General features: G+C 46.4%; 1 protein-coding gene across 1 annotated transcript; it reads left to right on the forward strand.

The window, feature by feature from the left end:
* The first annotated feature begins 1,157 nt into the window (after positions 1-1,157).
* LOC147970958 (uncharacterized) lies at positions 1,158-1,759 on the forward strand. The gene is made up of 2 exons (XM_087523746.1): positions 1,158-1,237; positions 1,453-1,759. The coding sequence occupies exons 1-2, from the start codon at positions 1,158-1,160 to the stop codon at positions 1,757-1,759; spliced, it is 387 nt and encodes a 128-aa protein (XP_087379872.1).
* The last annotated feature ends 12,037 nt before the right edge of the window (positions 1,760-13,796 follow it).

The following is a 13,796-nucleotide window of genomic DNA, read 5'->3' on the forward strand; positions in this document are numbered from 1 at the left end:
AGGGGAAAGGGCTGGGGGAGCGGAGCGGGAAGGGATGGGGGAGCGGACGGGGATGTGAAATGCAGGAATATGGACCTCTTGTGGATGGTTGTTCCACGGGAGACGGTGGTTGCTGTGGGCGACAACGGTTCTGCTCGATGGAGAGATGCTTCGGGAGCTGCTGCAAGAGAGGGGAGCGGTTTCTTTTCGGTCTCTCCCTATGAGTGGAGCAGTGGGAGCGCCTGGGAGGGCCACATGCGTGGCCCACATGGGAAAGAGTTACATAAAACAAGCCGGCCCAAAACGGCCCGGCTACATAAGATGGACCAGGTCGAAACAAAGAAGTTAGTACCAGATGTAGTTCGCTGTGAAGGAAAATGAAGTTCGGACAGTCAAACAAATAAATACATGCAGTTCGTAAAAAAGTTAAAGTCGAAAAAACAACACGCGTGTTAAGATAACGCGTCCGAAAAAAGTCTACCTTCCAAAAAGTGTCACAAAAACTGGGGGGGCCCTCCAACCCCCCTCTCGTCCCAGGGGCTGCAGCAAGTACACGCAAAACAGGTGCAGTACGCAGCTCTAGATAATGCAGTGCATTTGGTTAGATGAAGCAGTACGGTAACATAAGTAATGCAGTTTCGGAATACATACATGGTCTAGTTCACAGAGAAATACTTGTAAATTGTGGAATATACTGCACTTTTTTCTAGGGGCTGCAGCAAGTACACGCAAAACAGGTGCAGTACGCAGCTCTAGACAATGCAGTGCATTTTGTTAGACGAAGCAGTATGGTATCGTAAGCAATGTTGTTTCGGAAACACGTATAATACATATAACGTGAGAATGCCGGTTCGCACAAAACATGGTGGTTAACAAAATTTACTAATGGAAAATAAAAATAAAACCACGTTAACAAAACCACGTTCGGAGACAACCACCCAATCCAAGCGGTTCCATCGCCACAAACCCACGATCATGGACACAAACCCAACCCATGATCTGCACAACCGCATCATCAGCGAGATCGTGTAGTTCATCCGCTGCGACCATCTCCCCACTTAAATTCACAACCCTGCCAAGGCTTTCTCATCGACAACAACACAACTTGCCATTGCGCTGCCACCAAATTGCTCCATCTCATCAATCTCCACAGAAGACACCAAGCCCTATTGTCGTCGATGGCGTTCGTCGACGAGTACAGGAATGTGGAGGCCCATGGCAACACCAAGTTGCGCGTCATCCACACCAACTACAAGAAGTAGATGGCGATCACCCTTGATCAGTATGAGCGCCAGCATAGGCTCCAACGCCACAAGATTGTCGGAATTGATCTGGAGTACAACAACGAGCCTGACGCGATGCAGAAACCCGCCCTCGTCCAACTCTCGATCGGCAAGACTCAGCTGGTGCTGCTCCTCCAACTGAGCGCCACTCAAAGGTGCACCGTCTTCGACAACTTCCTCACTGACCCAGGTACACATTTACTGGATTCTCCAACGGCGGCGACAAAACTAGGCTAGAGTGTGCCAATCTGGAGGTCGCCAACTTTGTTGACATCCAGAAGGAATGGAGGGTGCCCGAGGCCACCAAGGAGTTGGACTCCCTTGCAGACTTCGTCGACATGCTCATCAATGACTACTATAACAACATGAAGAAGAAGATCACCAACGAAGAACAAGCGCGCCAGGCCACCTTGCCTCTGTCCATGAGGCACATCAAGTATGCGAGAAAGGACGCCTACGCAGCGTACGAGATATGGAACAACATCACCCTCACCTAGGACGGGCTTCGCCGTGCAAAGCTAGAGAAGGAGGAGCCCCCCAAGAAGCGTGCTAGTAGCAGCTGGGGAGAGTCTACCTGGTGACACTACTAGGGAAAACCTTATACACAGAATCTTAGCAGCAGCGCGGCACAAAAAGAGGCGCTACTGCTAATTAGCAGTAGCGAGGATAAGGAAACCACGCTACTAACGTAAATTTAGCAGTAGCGCGTGTTGTCGAAACCGCGCTGCTACAAAAATCCACTGACAGTACCCACCAACCTAGGTTTACCAGTAGCGCGGTGTCACGATGCGCGCTACTGCTAATGAAGTAGTAGTAGCGTGCTTTTTAGTCACGTCGCTGCTGCTAATTTTGAAAGTGTCCACACGGTTGGCCCGTTTAGCAGTAGCGCGTGTCCAGAAAGCGCGCTGCTGCTACATCCTTAGGAGCAGCGCGCTTTGCCGCGCACTATACCCCACCACCTTTCCCCACCCATCCTCCCCTCCCCTATCTCCTCTCCTCCCTTTCCCCTACCTTCCACATCCTCCCTCTCTCACTCTTCTTCTTCCTCAAGACTTCTCCCCCATTACTCTCCCTCTTCTACCTACCTTTCTCTCTCTTCATTACTCCTAGCTAACTACACACCTCCATTAATGCATCTCCTTTACCTTTTTCCTTCCCCCTCCACTAGTTGAAGTTGTCTCCTCCCAAATTAGCTAGCTAGGTAGATGTAGCATTTAGTCAAGTGACATATTTGCCTCCTAATTAGATCTATCTTTGTCAAGAAGAGCTTTGTGCACTTTTGATCTCCCTAGCTACATCATCATCTCCACCGTGCATGTGCTCGATCTCGAGATAGCTAGGTGATTAAAATTTCAAGCTTTTGCAAAATGGAAATATGTGTATGTGTGTGTGATATGATAATTGGGCAGTATGATGGAAATTGTGTATGTGTGGCATGAGTTGACGCCAAATTGTGCTTTTGAGTTGCCTACGTTTTGCCGAAATGTCGATTTATTTCCGTTTCGGTGAATTCCGTGCAAACTCTAGATCTATATATGTCCTATTTTTAGGGAAGGTCATGCCAAATTTTTGTATGACGTTGATGCATGCACGCATTTTTATAATCAATTTGTTTATTATTACCGTGCAGACGTTCATGATGGTAGTGGAACGATGGTGGACAGGTGGTTGCGGTCGGCGGTGCAGGACATGAAAGAAAATAACCAGAAAGAGGTTTTATATCCGTGTTGAAAATGCAAAGGAATAGTTTGGCTCAACCCCTATGATGATGGTCATGTCGAAGCGCACCTGCTCATGACTGGTTTCATGGATGGCTATACTCAGTGGATAATTGAAGATGAGGATGACGATGTTGAGGACGCCGAAGGGACAGGCAATGACAACACGGGGCAAGACGAAGAGATTACCGATAATGGCGGCGGAGAAGAGGCTGGACATGGCGGCGGCGAAGGGGTCGAAAATGGTGGAGGAGAAGGGGCCGGACATAGCGGCAGAGAGAACAACGTGGACTCCACGCAGCAGAGTTCATCGGTACTAAGTTCAAATGTGCAGGACCCTCATGTTCAAGCACTTCTTCACAAGGAGACGAGTACTGAGAGAGCTGCTTCTGGAGAGGAGGCTAAGCTGGAGCAACTGGTGGTAGACTCGAACACTCCATTGTATGATGGTTGCAATCCTGAGGTGACCCGCTTGAGTTTCACGCTTCAACTCCTGAAGACGAAGGCTAAAAACAAATGGACCGACACTAGCCTCGATGAGCATCTCAAGTACCTAAAGGATGTTCTTCCCGCGAGGAATCTATGTCCTACTAGTGTTGATGAGGCCAAGAAGATCGTGTGCCCTCTTGATCTGTCGCACGTTAGATACCATGCATGCATCAACGATTGCATAATTTATCGGAAGGAGCATGCGGAAAAACAAGTTGTCCGGTGTGCAATGCTTCTCGATACAAGAAGGCCGGGAAGAAATGTCTCCAGAAAGTTGTATGGTACTTACCGATCACTCCCCGTCTCCCGCGGTATTTTGTAGATCCCAAGGAAGCAAAGCTAATGCGCTGGCACGCGGAGAGGAAGAAGCCCGACGATGGAGATGATCCGAAGCTGAGACATGTGAAGGATGAAAGCCAGTGGAGAGCGTTGAACAGCTTCTATCGGTATTTCAGATGGGATGCAAGGAACATCGTGCTCGGCGTGTGTACCGATGGCATGAATCCGTTTGGCAACCAGAACACCAACCATAGCACATGGCCTGTGTTTGTATGGATGTACAACCTCCCCCCTGGTTGTGCATGAAGTCGAAGTACATTCACATGAGCATGCTTATTCAAGGGCCGAAACAACCAGGAAATAATATTAATTTGTATCTAGGGCTACATCAAGAGGAGTTAGACACATTATGGAAAACACCGGCCAAGACATGGGATGCCAGCAAAGGCGAGTATTTCTACATGAGAGCCGCGCTGATCACGACGGTGCACGACTATGCCGGTTACGGATATGTCGCAGGCCAGGTGTGCCATGGATATTGCGGATGCACGCGGTGCATGGATGATATGACGTCTTAGCAGCTAACGTCAAGGAAAGCGGGTCTGGGAAAATGTACATGGGGCATCGAAGATGGCTCGAACAGGACGACCCATAGAGAAACCGTGGAGATCTATTCAATGGTCATGCTGAGCATCGAGGACCTCCATGTAAGCGGAGCGGTGCCGAAATCGATGAGCTGCTGAAAACTGGAAGGAGTGCCCCGCACCGGGAAAGACGATGAAAAAGGCATCGGAGCCGCTGCTGAAGGTATGGAAGACGAGGTCTGTGTTCTGGGACTTGGAGTACTGGCACAAACTCGATACACCTCATTGCCTTGATCAAATGCATATCTGTAAGAATGTCCTTGAGAGCTTCCTCGCGACCCTAATGAACATGCCGGATAAGACCAAGGATGGGCCAAAGGCAAGAAAAGACTTGCAAGATTTGAAAATCAGGGAAGATCTGCACGTGCCGTCTCGTAAAATGTCAGATGAGACAGAGACGGAGACAGAGGCACGAGAGAAGAAGGGCAAGAAAATAAAGAAAGAGGATTATTGCCCCCTTCTTGCTTCACCTTAAGTGAGGCTGAGATCGGTCAATTATTTAAGTGCCTTACTGGAGTCAAAGTTAGTTCCGGTTACTATGGCAAGATAAGCAGATATCTAGACACGAACAAGAAAAGGTTCAGCGGGACGAAGTCCCATGACTGTCATGTGATGATGACGCAGATACTACCTGTTTCCCTTAGAGGGATAATGGACAAGCACGTCCGTGACACGCTTTTTGGTCTCTACAACTTTTTCGACGTCATCTCTCGAATGTCGATCAGTCTGAAGAAGCTCCGAAGGCTACAGGAAGAGATTGTTGTGATACTGAATGAGCTAGAGATGTACTTCCCGCCCGCGTTCTTTGATGTGATGGTGCATCTATGTGTCCATATTGTGGACGACATAATAGACCTGGGGCCGTCATTTCTGCACAACATGATGCCATTTGAGAGGATGAATGGGATCATCAAAGGATTCATTCGTAACATGTCCCATCCAGATGGAAGCATCGTCCAGGGCTATCTGACAAAAGAGTGCATCTCTTTCTGCGAGAATTTTCTATATGGCACAAACCTGCAGCCACCTGGTGTTGGTGTTGGTTTGCCCATTAACAAGCACGATCGGAGGCTCGAAGGATATGGTCACTCCAATGGTCGTAGGGAACTGCACGTGGCATACTCAGATCGATGCACCGACTTTGACAAAGCAAAATTGGTAGTGCTACAACACCTAGATGAGGTAGATCCTTTCGTGGCAATGCACAAAGAAATTATCGCAAAGAAGTATCGTGACTGAGGGGTATGCAGGATCAGTGCCGAATTTACTAGAGAGCACAACTCCACTTTCCTGCATTGGTTCAAAGAGCATATTATTGCTAATCCCGCGGAGGAGGGCTCTAAGGACGGATTGCTCATATACGCCTTAGCACATGGCCCCTCGCCCAACCTCGTAACCTATCAGGCATACGATATCAACGGATACACATTCTACACAGAGGCCAAAGATATGGATAGTGACGATCAGAACTCAGCGGCGACGATGGAATGCATGAGCGGCAGCGACAACGGCGCAACTGAAAGATTTTACGGAAGGGTCGAGGAGATCTGGGAGCTTGACTATTCTGGACTGCACAACACGACGATGTTCCATGTCAGATGGGCTAAGAATGCTGAAAGAGAAAACCGGTATTTCACTACCATGACTATACCCGACGCCAAGAGCGCTACCGTGAACGCTATCACAAAAAACGAGCCATGGGTACACTCTAAGCACTTGACGCAATGCTTCTTCATAACCGACCCGTGCAATCCCAGCTGTGTTGTTGTGGGGAGAGGCAAAAGGAACATCATTGGAATGGATGGAGTCGCCAACAAGGAAGAGTACGATCAGTACGACAACTCAATGAGGGAAGATGACGATGATGATGAAGTATATGTCAAAAGAAGAATCAATACTACATTACCTAAGAAAAATCGTACTCCATGGAAAAGGCAAAGACACAATGAGGGGCTCAATTATTCTTCAACGAACAGGAAGGGAAAGAAGATGACTCAAAAACGAAAACGTCAACGCTGAGGAACCGTATGCTATCGGTCAAATGATGTAATATATATATATATGTTCCTATTTTGTATACACACTTAGCCATTATTATGCATGTGTCCAATGATGTAATATATATATATATATATGTTCCTATTTTGTGTACATATTTAAACGTCAAATGATGCAATATATATATCGCCTTCCTTTGGTTCACTGCTCTCGGAAAAAAATGAGAGAAAATGAAGGAAAAGAAAAAGGGAAACTGGTTATAGTAGTAATGCATTACTGAAAAAGAGCTACAGCTAGTCAAGGTAGCGGTAGCGGTGTTTGTATAAAACCGCTATAGCTGCCTTTAATAGTAGTAGCGCATTTGCTCTAAACGCGCTACTGCTACGTCCACTTAACCCAAAATCCTCACTCTCTCTGCTTCATCCTGCCTCTTTCCCCCCCCAAATCCCCACTCTCTCTTCCCTCGCCGCTCCCCGGCGCTCGCCCCCGACCCCGACCCCAGCCTCGGCTCCGACACCGGTGCTCGCTCCCAACCCCGGTGCTCGCCCCCGACCCCGACCCCGGCCTCGACTCCGACCCCGACGCTCGCCCCCGACCCCGACGTGCGACGTCTCCCTCCTCTGCTTCCTCTCCTCCCAACCTTGGCCGTCGTCGGGCCTGACTCCTCGCCCTTACACCCTCTATAAACCCCCCCCCTAGCGCTCCTCCTCTCTCTGCTAGCTAGGGTTCTTCGGTTAATTTACTTAGGTTTTCGTTATGGCAGTAGGTTAATTAGGTTATCTATTTAGTTATGAATTTATCTAGGTTTATTTAGTTTTGGACATGTCATAGTTGGAAAATGATGATTATGTGTAGGGTAAATGATCCGAGTGGCCTATGTTACGCCGGAATGTTGATTCATTTCCGTTCCGGTGAATTTCAGGCACCCGATATGACCTTTTTAAGAAAAGGTCATGCCGAAATTTTCCGTGGATTTTGGCATGTTAGATTTCTTTTTGGCAAACATAGATTTATTTTTTATGTCATTTTTCATTTTTTTCATACTTTTTGAATTAAACAAGGAGACTTAATCATAGGAAACATGTCGAACAACGAAGAAACTGGGCCTTCTGACCAAGATGCAGACGAGATGGATTATGAGGGTGAACAAGAGTGACTTCATCAGGGCCCACTACAAGTGGGACAAGGAAAAGAAGTTTTTTTACACTGACAAGATCACGAGGAAATTGATTAGACTACTGGTAATTATTCTGTTGCCACCTTACATTTAGGTCCATATCTAGTCGACTACACATTCCTAAACGGTTCAGGCTCCTTCTGCAGGAGAAGCAACACCAGCTTGCAGTCGAAAGCCCTACTTCTCTGATGAGGCCCAAGTGGGACACCACTCTCAACCGGGCCTTGAACGAACTTAAGGGACTCCCTTTGGGCCAGCGACCGCAATATGGTCGTGTGCACGGTGCTGGAGTGCCACATGGAAGGTGTTTTACAACTAGGGCCCGGAGGCCAAGTAGCAGAAAAAGAAGTTTAGTCAGGCGAACATCGACGCGAAGGTGAAGCTTGCGGTCGAGAAAAAAGCAGCTGAGGACGCGAAAAAAACAGCCGAGGAGAAAAATGAGTTGCTACTGCAAGCAGTCAATGCAGCTGTAACTGCCTGCAGAAATGATTTCGCTACTAACTTGGTTCCAGCTATCATCAACTAGACGAAGGAAAATCCAGACAAGACGGTACATGATTTCCCGTTGCCCAGTTTCGTCGGGAGCAACTCCATGAACAACAACACCATCGCACCATCACTTGCTCATGCAACCGGGCCTCCTCTCGCAGCCGCTCCCACTCATAGCAGCCCGTCCCCAGTCTCTGGCACGCTAGATGGGCCTTCGTCTTTTGCTGAGCTCGACGCCGTCACGGTAATTACATGTCGCACCAACATATATATATATAGAATATTCCATTTTCGTTGCCTTTCGGATGTATTACACCACAAACATATGTGTTTGTAGGCAAAAGAAACCCCGTGCACCATACTCTACTTGATCAAAGGCCAGAAGGTGGACGTGGGAAAGGGGATGATAATGGACCCCTTGCAACCCACGTTCCACAACCAGCTGATCCCCGCTGGGCACTTCAGGGTTAGCTTGTCCAGTGTGAAATCGGGGCACGAGCATTTGCCTCCTCCAGTACATCCTGTGAGAGAGGACAACGAGACCCCACCGCGGATTGGAAACTGCAAGGGTTGGGTGCTACTATGGCCGAAGAATCTTATTCGTCTGGAGCCGGCCGAGAGTACACCAATAACCACACATCAACAAGCATGTGCGGAGACCACCACCCCGCCTACGCAATTACCAGCTCCTGTAGTGCCGGGTGAGATCGGCGGACGACATGATGAAGGGGGTGCAATAGTACTGGCTGATGTAATTTGTCTTGTAGAACAGAGAATGGATGATGAGACAGAGGTCGACCCTATGGGTTTCCTCAATACAAACGCGTATGACTATGACATAGATATGATGAGTCAACCATATGACGAATCGGGCTATCAGCATGCTAATGAGGATATGGATGATATGCCCGGGCAGGAAGGTCGTAGCAGGGATTGCAAAAAGTGTCTCTTCATGAAATCCTCATAGGCCACGCCTGAAGATGGCGCCTCAACACAGGCTCAACTAGCCGGGCACGAGGGTCATACAGTACTTAGCCCGGGAACACTGGGGCAGGGGTTAAGGAAGGGTGTGGAAGGTGTGCCCAAGAAAAAGGACAGGAAGAGATCGGGGAAGATAGCTGCCTCCAAACAAGCCAGAGCAAATAGCAGCCAGACGATGGATTCTGAAGACCGTGTACCTGTGAAAGGTGCGGCCATGTTCCATCTCACGGGAAAAGCCGATGCTACCGCCGAAACCGCTGGAGGCACTTTCAGGGGATCTCAGGAGACTGCACGACCATGTGCTGTCGAGTGAGAAAAGCCTACTAGCGTCAAAGGATCCAGGATATCCGACATACGCGGCTCATGTGCCTGAGGGGAAGTGCTACGTCGACAGATGGCCCGCGGAGGTGTTCTTCCTGCAGTTTGACCATATCTTTGAGATGTTTCTGACAAGGCGGCTCAATTTTACAGTCGTCCGCCTTTTTGCGCTACATATGAGCTCCGTCATGAAGAGAGAAGAAGTCTCGCAAATTGCTGTGGCTCAATGGCATGCTTGCTCAAAGTGCTTAGTGATATGCTCCAAAGCCCTCAACCACTTTCTCATATCCACATATGTCTCAAATAAAAAGTCAAACTCAGCCCCATCGAAATATTCTATCCGGCGCCACCGAGTTCACTTGACATAGCCACTGCAAGAAACCCTAATCAATTTGGTCTCACCGATGGGATCTCGGTCTCACCGAGATGGGTTCGCAAACTCTCTGTTACCTGTTGTAATTATTTTGGTCCCACCAAAATAAGCAATCGGTCTCACCGAGTTTGCCTGACCAACTCTCTGTTTTTCTTATTACCAAGGTCGGCCACACCGAGTTTGTGTAATCAGTCAAACTGAGATGAGGTTTTACCCTAACCCTAATACATCGGTTCCATCGAGTTGATCATATCAGTCCCACCGAAATGCCTAACGGTCACATTTTGAATTGAACTGGTCTGACTGTGTTTTCTAATTCAGTCCATCCGAGTTTGGTAAATTGTGTGTAATGGTTAGATTTTGTGTGGAGGCTACATATACCCCTCCACCCTTCCTTCATTAGTAAGGGGAGCCAACAGAACATGCCTACACTTCAACATTCATTTTCTAAGAGAGAACCACCTACTCATTTGTTGAGACCAAGATATTCCATTACAACAATTTGAATCTTGATCTCTAGCCATGCCCAAGTTGCTTTCCACTCAAATCATCTTTCCACCAAATCCAAATCTGTGAGAGAGAGTTTACTGTTGGGGAGACTATCATTTGAAGCACAAGAGCAAGGTGTTCATCATCAATACACCGTCTATTCCATTTTGGAGAGTGGTGTCTCCTAGATTGGTTAGGTGTCACTTGGGAGCCTCCGTCAAGATTGTGGAGTTGAACCAAGGAGTTTGTACGGGCAAGGAGATCGCCTACTTCATGAAGATCTACCCTAGTGAGGCAAGTCCTTCATGGGCGATGGCCATGGTGGGATAGACAAGGTTGCTTCTTCGTGGACCCTTCGTGGGTGGAGCCCTCCGTGGACTCGCGCAACCATTACCCTTCATGGGTTGAAGTCTCCATCAACGTGGATGTACGATAGCACAACCTATCGGAACCCCGCCAAAAATCTCCGAGTCTCCAATTGAGTTTGCACACTCCAATCCCATCCGTTTACTATCTTGCAAATTGCATGCTTTACTTTCCGCTGCTCATATACTCTTGCCATGCTTGCTTGAATGTATTGTGAATGGTTAAACTTTTGTTAAAACTCCACCTTTTCTTAAAGAAACTAAAAACTGCTACTTTTCTTTGCTAAGAGTCTATTCACCCCTTCTAGACACCTCTTCTCGATCCCTTTCAATTGGTATCAGAGCATTGGTCTCCAGTGCTTTGGTTGAAACACCTTTGGAGGAAGATGGATGAGTCTACTTTGGGGAGTCTTAGACGTAGAGTGCCTATACTTGATGGAGAGTTCTTTCATGAGTGGAAAATTGAGGTGCTTGAGATTTTCATTGAATATCACTTGAACAAGTACATTACTACTCCTTGTGCGCACCTTGTTGACCCCTTGTATCCTACCATTGATGAGTCTATTGATATGATCCGTAATCTTAGAACTATCAATTTAATCACTAGAGGATTGCCTAGAAACTTGTTTGCTAGCTTGTCTGCTCCTGATTGTGCCTACACCATATGGAGATTTCTTGAGGAACGATTTCCAAACTATTTCTTGCAAAACTTGGATGAAATTCTTCATAAATCTATTGCCTTGAGTGAGTTCGAATGATCCCAAACTAGGTGACTGTCTATTTGAGCTTACTAATCTTATGTGTGCTAAAGGAGATTTTGGAATCACTAGCAATATCATCTCAGAAGCCATTAGAATTCATAAAGATGACTATTGTGATGACCATTTATCTAATGAATTAACCTCTCTAGGAATTGATCCATCACAAGACGATGTTGAACATGGATACTATGATGAGGATGGTGATAGTGACTTCGATCTCGATGAGTCTATGAGACACTTTGGTCTTATGGCTAATCTTCGTGGCTACAGGGCTGGAGGAAAGGAATGGATTCTTGATAGTGTGATAGAGGCAAAGGTGTCTCGTCTTTTGATGAGATGATGGCTATCGTTTTGGAAAAATCGACTTTGACGATCCGACTACGAACGTGCGAGGACGTCGCGCCTTAGCAATCGCTAAACCAACTCCGAGAGGTTATTGACCACGCCGGAGCACGATCAACCTGACCACGAAGGTCTATTTCCTGCAGGCAAATGAAGAACAAACAAGAAACTAAGATTGCAATCTGGATATTGCGAATATAATAGGAAAGCTTTATTGATCAAAGGTGGGGTTCTATGACGCCTTTGTCTGGTCGTTGAACTCAAACGAAGTACGGGAAGTTGTAGCTATGGCAAACTTTAATCTAAACAAAACCCCAAAGTCTAAACGACGCCCTAAGGGCTGTATATATGGAGGAAGAGGGGGGAATTTCGTGGCCCTTGGAGGAGGGGTCCGAAACCAACCCTAACTCTTGTTTCCCCACACATACGGACTCTAAAAATAGCCTATACTTAAGTATTTCGACAATACATGGGCCTGGCCCAATAATAAGGTGACGCATCACCTAGAATAGCCTCTGGACGAAATTTATGAAGTGGCATCTTGTATATTTCGTCCAAGGCTTCATGCACTCCTTATGGTGGCTTCAAAGTCCTGAAATCATCACTTGCAACTCCGTTCTTGATCCCCTTGCGCATGCCATCATCTCCATGCTTGAACTTGCTCCAAGGTTCATCTTTCTTGTCCAAACTATGCCCTTCATTTGTAAGCAAAACAAATGTATCCAATTTAGGCAGCATCATATTCTCATAGACATTAGAATCATTACCAAGAAATGAAAGTACCTTATAATTCAATTGGCGTGCACGAGCTCTAGTAATTGGTCCAGTATGTATAGTTGCAGGGGCTGTGGGTGTGACAATGGTATTGATGTCCTCATCATCCTCCCCTTCTTGAAATGAAGTCATCCTCGACAAAAGCTCATCTTCCTCACCCAAATAAGGCTTCAAATCTGCAATGTTAAAAGTGGGACTAACCCCAAAATCTGCAGGCAGCTCAAGTTTATATGCATTATCATTTATTTTCTCTAACACCTTAAAAGGACCAGCAGCACGTGGCATTAGCTTTGATTTGCGCAAATTAAGAAATCTATCCTTATGCAAATATAACCAAACAAGATCTCTAGGTGCAAACACAACATGTTTTCTACCCTTATCTCCAGCAAGTTTATATTTAGCATTCATAGGCTCAATGTTTTCCTTAGTTAACTCATGCATTTTTAAAATCAATTCAGCTCGTTCTTTAGCATAAAAAATATCCATCTCCGAAGATGGAAGAGGCAACAAATCAATAGGTGCACGAGGTAGGAAACCATACACAATTTCAAAAGGGCACATCTTAGTAGTAGAATGCAATGAACGATTATAAGCAAATTCAATATGAGGCAAGCATTCTTCCCACATTTTCTTATTATTCTTCAAAACAGCCCTAAGCATAGTAGACAATGTTCTATTGACTACTTCAGTTCGTCCATCAGTTTGGGGGTGACAAGTTGTACTAAAAAGTAGTTTAGTCCCCAACTTAGCCCATAAACATCTCCAAAAGTGGCTAAGAAATTTAGTATCACGATCTGAAACAATAATATTTGGCACACCATGCAAGCAAATAATTTCATGAAAGAACAAATCAGCAACATTAACAGCATCATCGCTTTTATGCTATCCACGACAACAAATATGCTATCCCCCCCCTTCTTTGTTCGAGGCAAACCTAAAACAAAGTCCATAGATATATCCTCCCAAGGAACACTAGGTACAGGCAAAGGCATATATAAACCATGAGGATTGAGTTGTGACTTAGCTTTTGACATGTAGTGCAGCGAGCAACAAAACACTCAACATCTTGTCTCATCTTTGGCCAAAAGAAATGTGTAGCGAGTATATCCTCTGTCTTCTTGATGCCAAAGTGTCCCATTAATCCTCCTCCATGTGCCTCCTACAACAACAAAAGATGAACGGAGCTAGCTGGAATGCATAGCTTGTTAGCAGAAACACAAATCCATCATTAAGAATGAACTAGTTCCAAGTTTTCCCTTCCTTACAATTCTGCAATACATCTTTAAAATCAGCATCATGCACATATTGATCTTTGATGGTCTCCAAACCAAATATTT

Source organism: Triticum urartu, chromosome 5A, assembly GCF_056163025.1.
Source record: "Triticum urartu cultivar PI428250 chromosome 5A, HENAU_Tu73, whole genome shotgun sequence".
NCBI classification, from domain to species: Eukaryota; Viridiplantae; Streptophyta; class Magnoliopsida; order Poales; family Poaceae; genus Triticum; species Triticum urartu.

What these genes read in the sequence shown, in the direction of transcription:
- LOC147970958 (XM_087523746.1), top strand. Translation starts at nt 1,158, where the DNA reads ATGGCGTTCGTCGACGAGTACAGGAATGTGGAGGCCCATGGCAACACC. An exon ending in ATCCACACCAACTACAAGAA is followed by an intron (nt 1,238 to 1,452) that starts GTAGATGGCGAT and finishes TCACTGACCCAG; the next exon opens with GTACACATTTACTGGATTCT.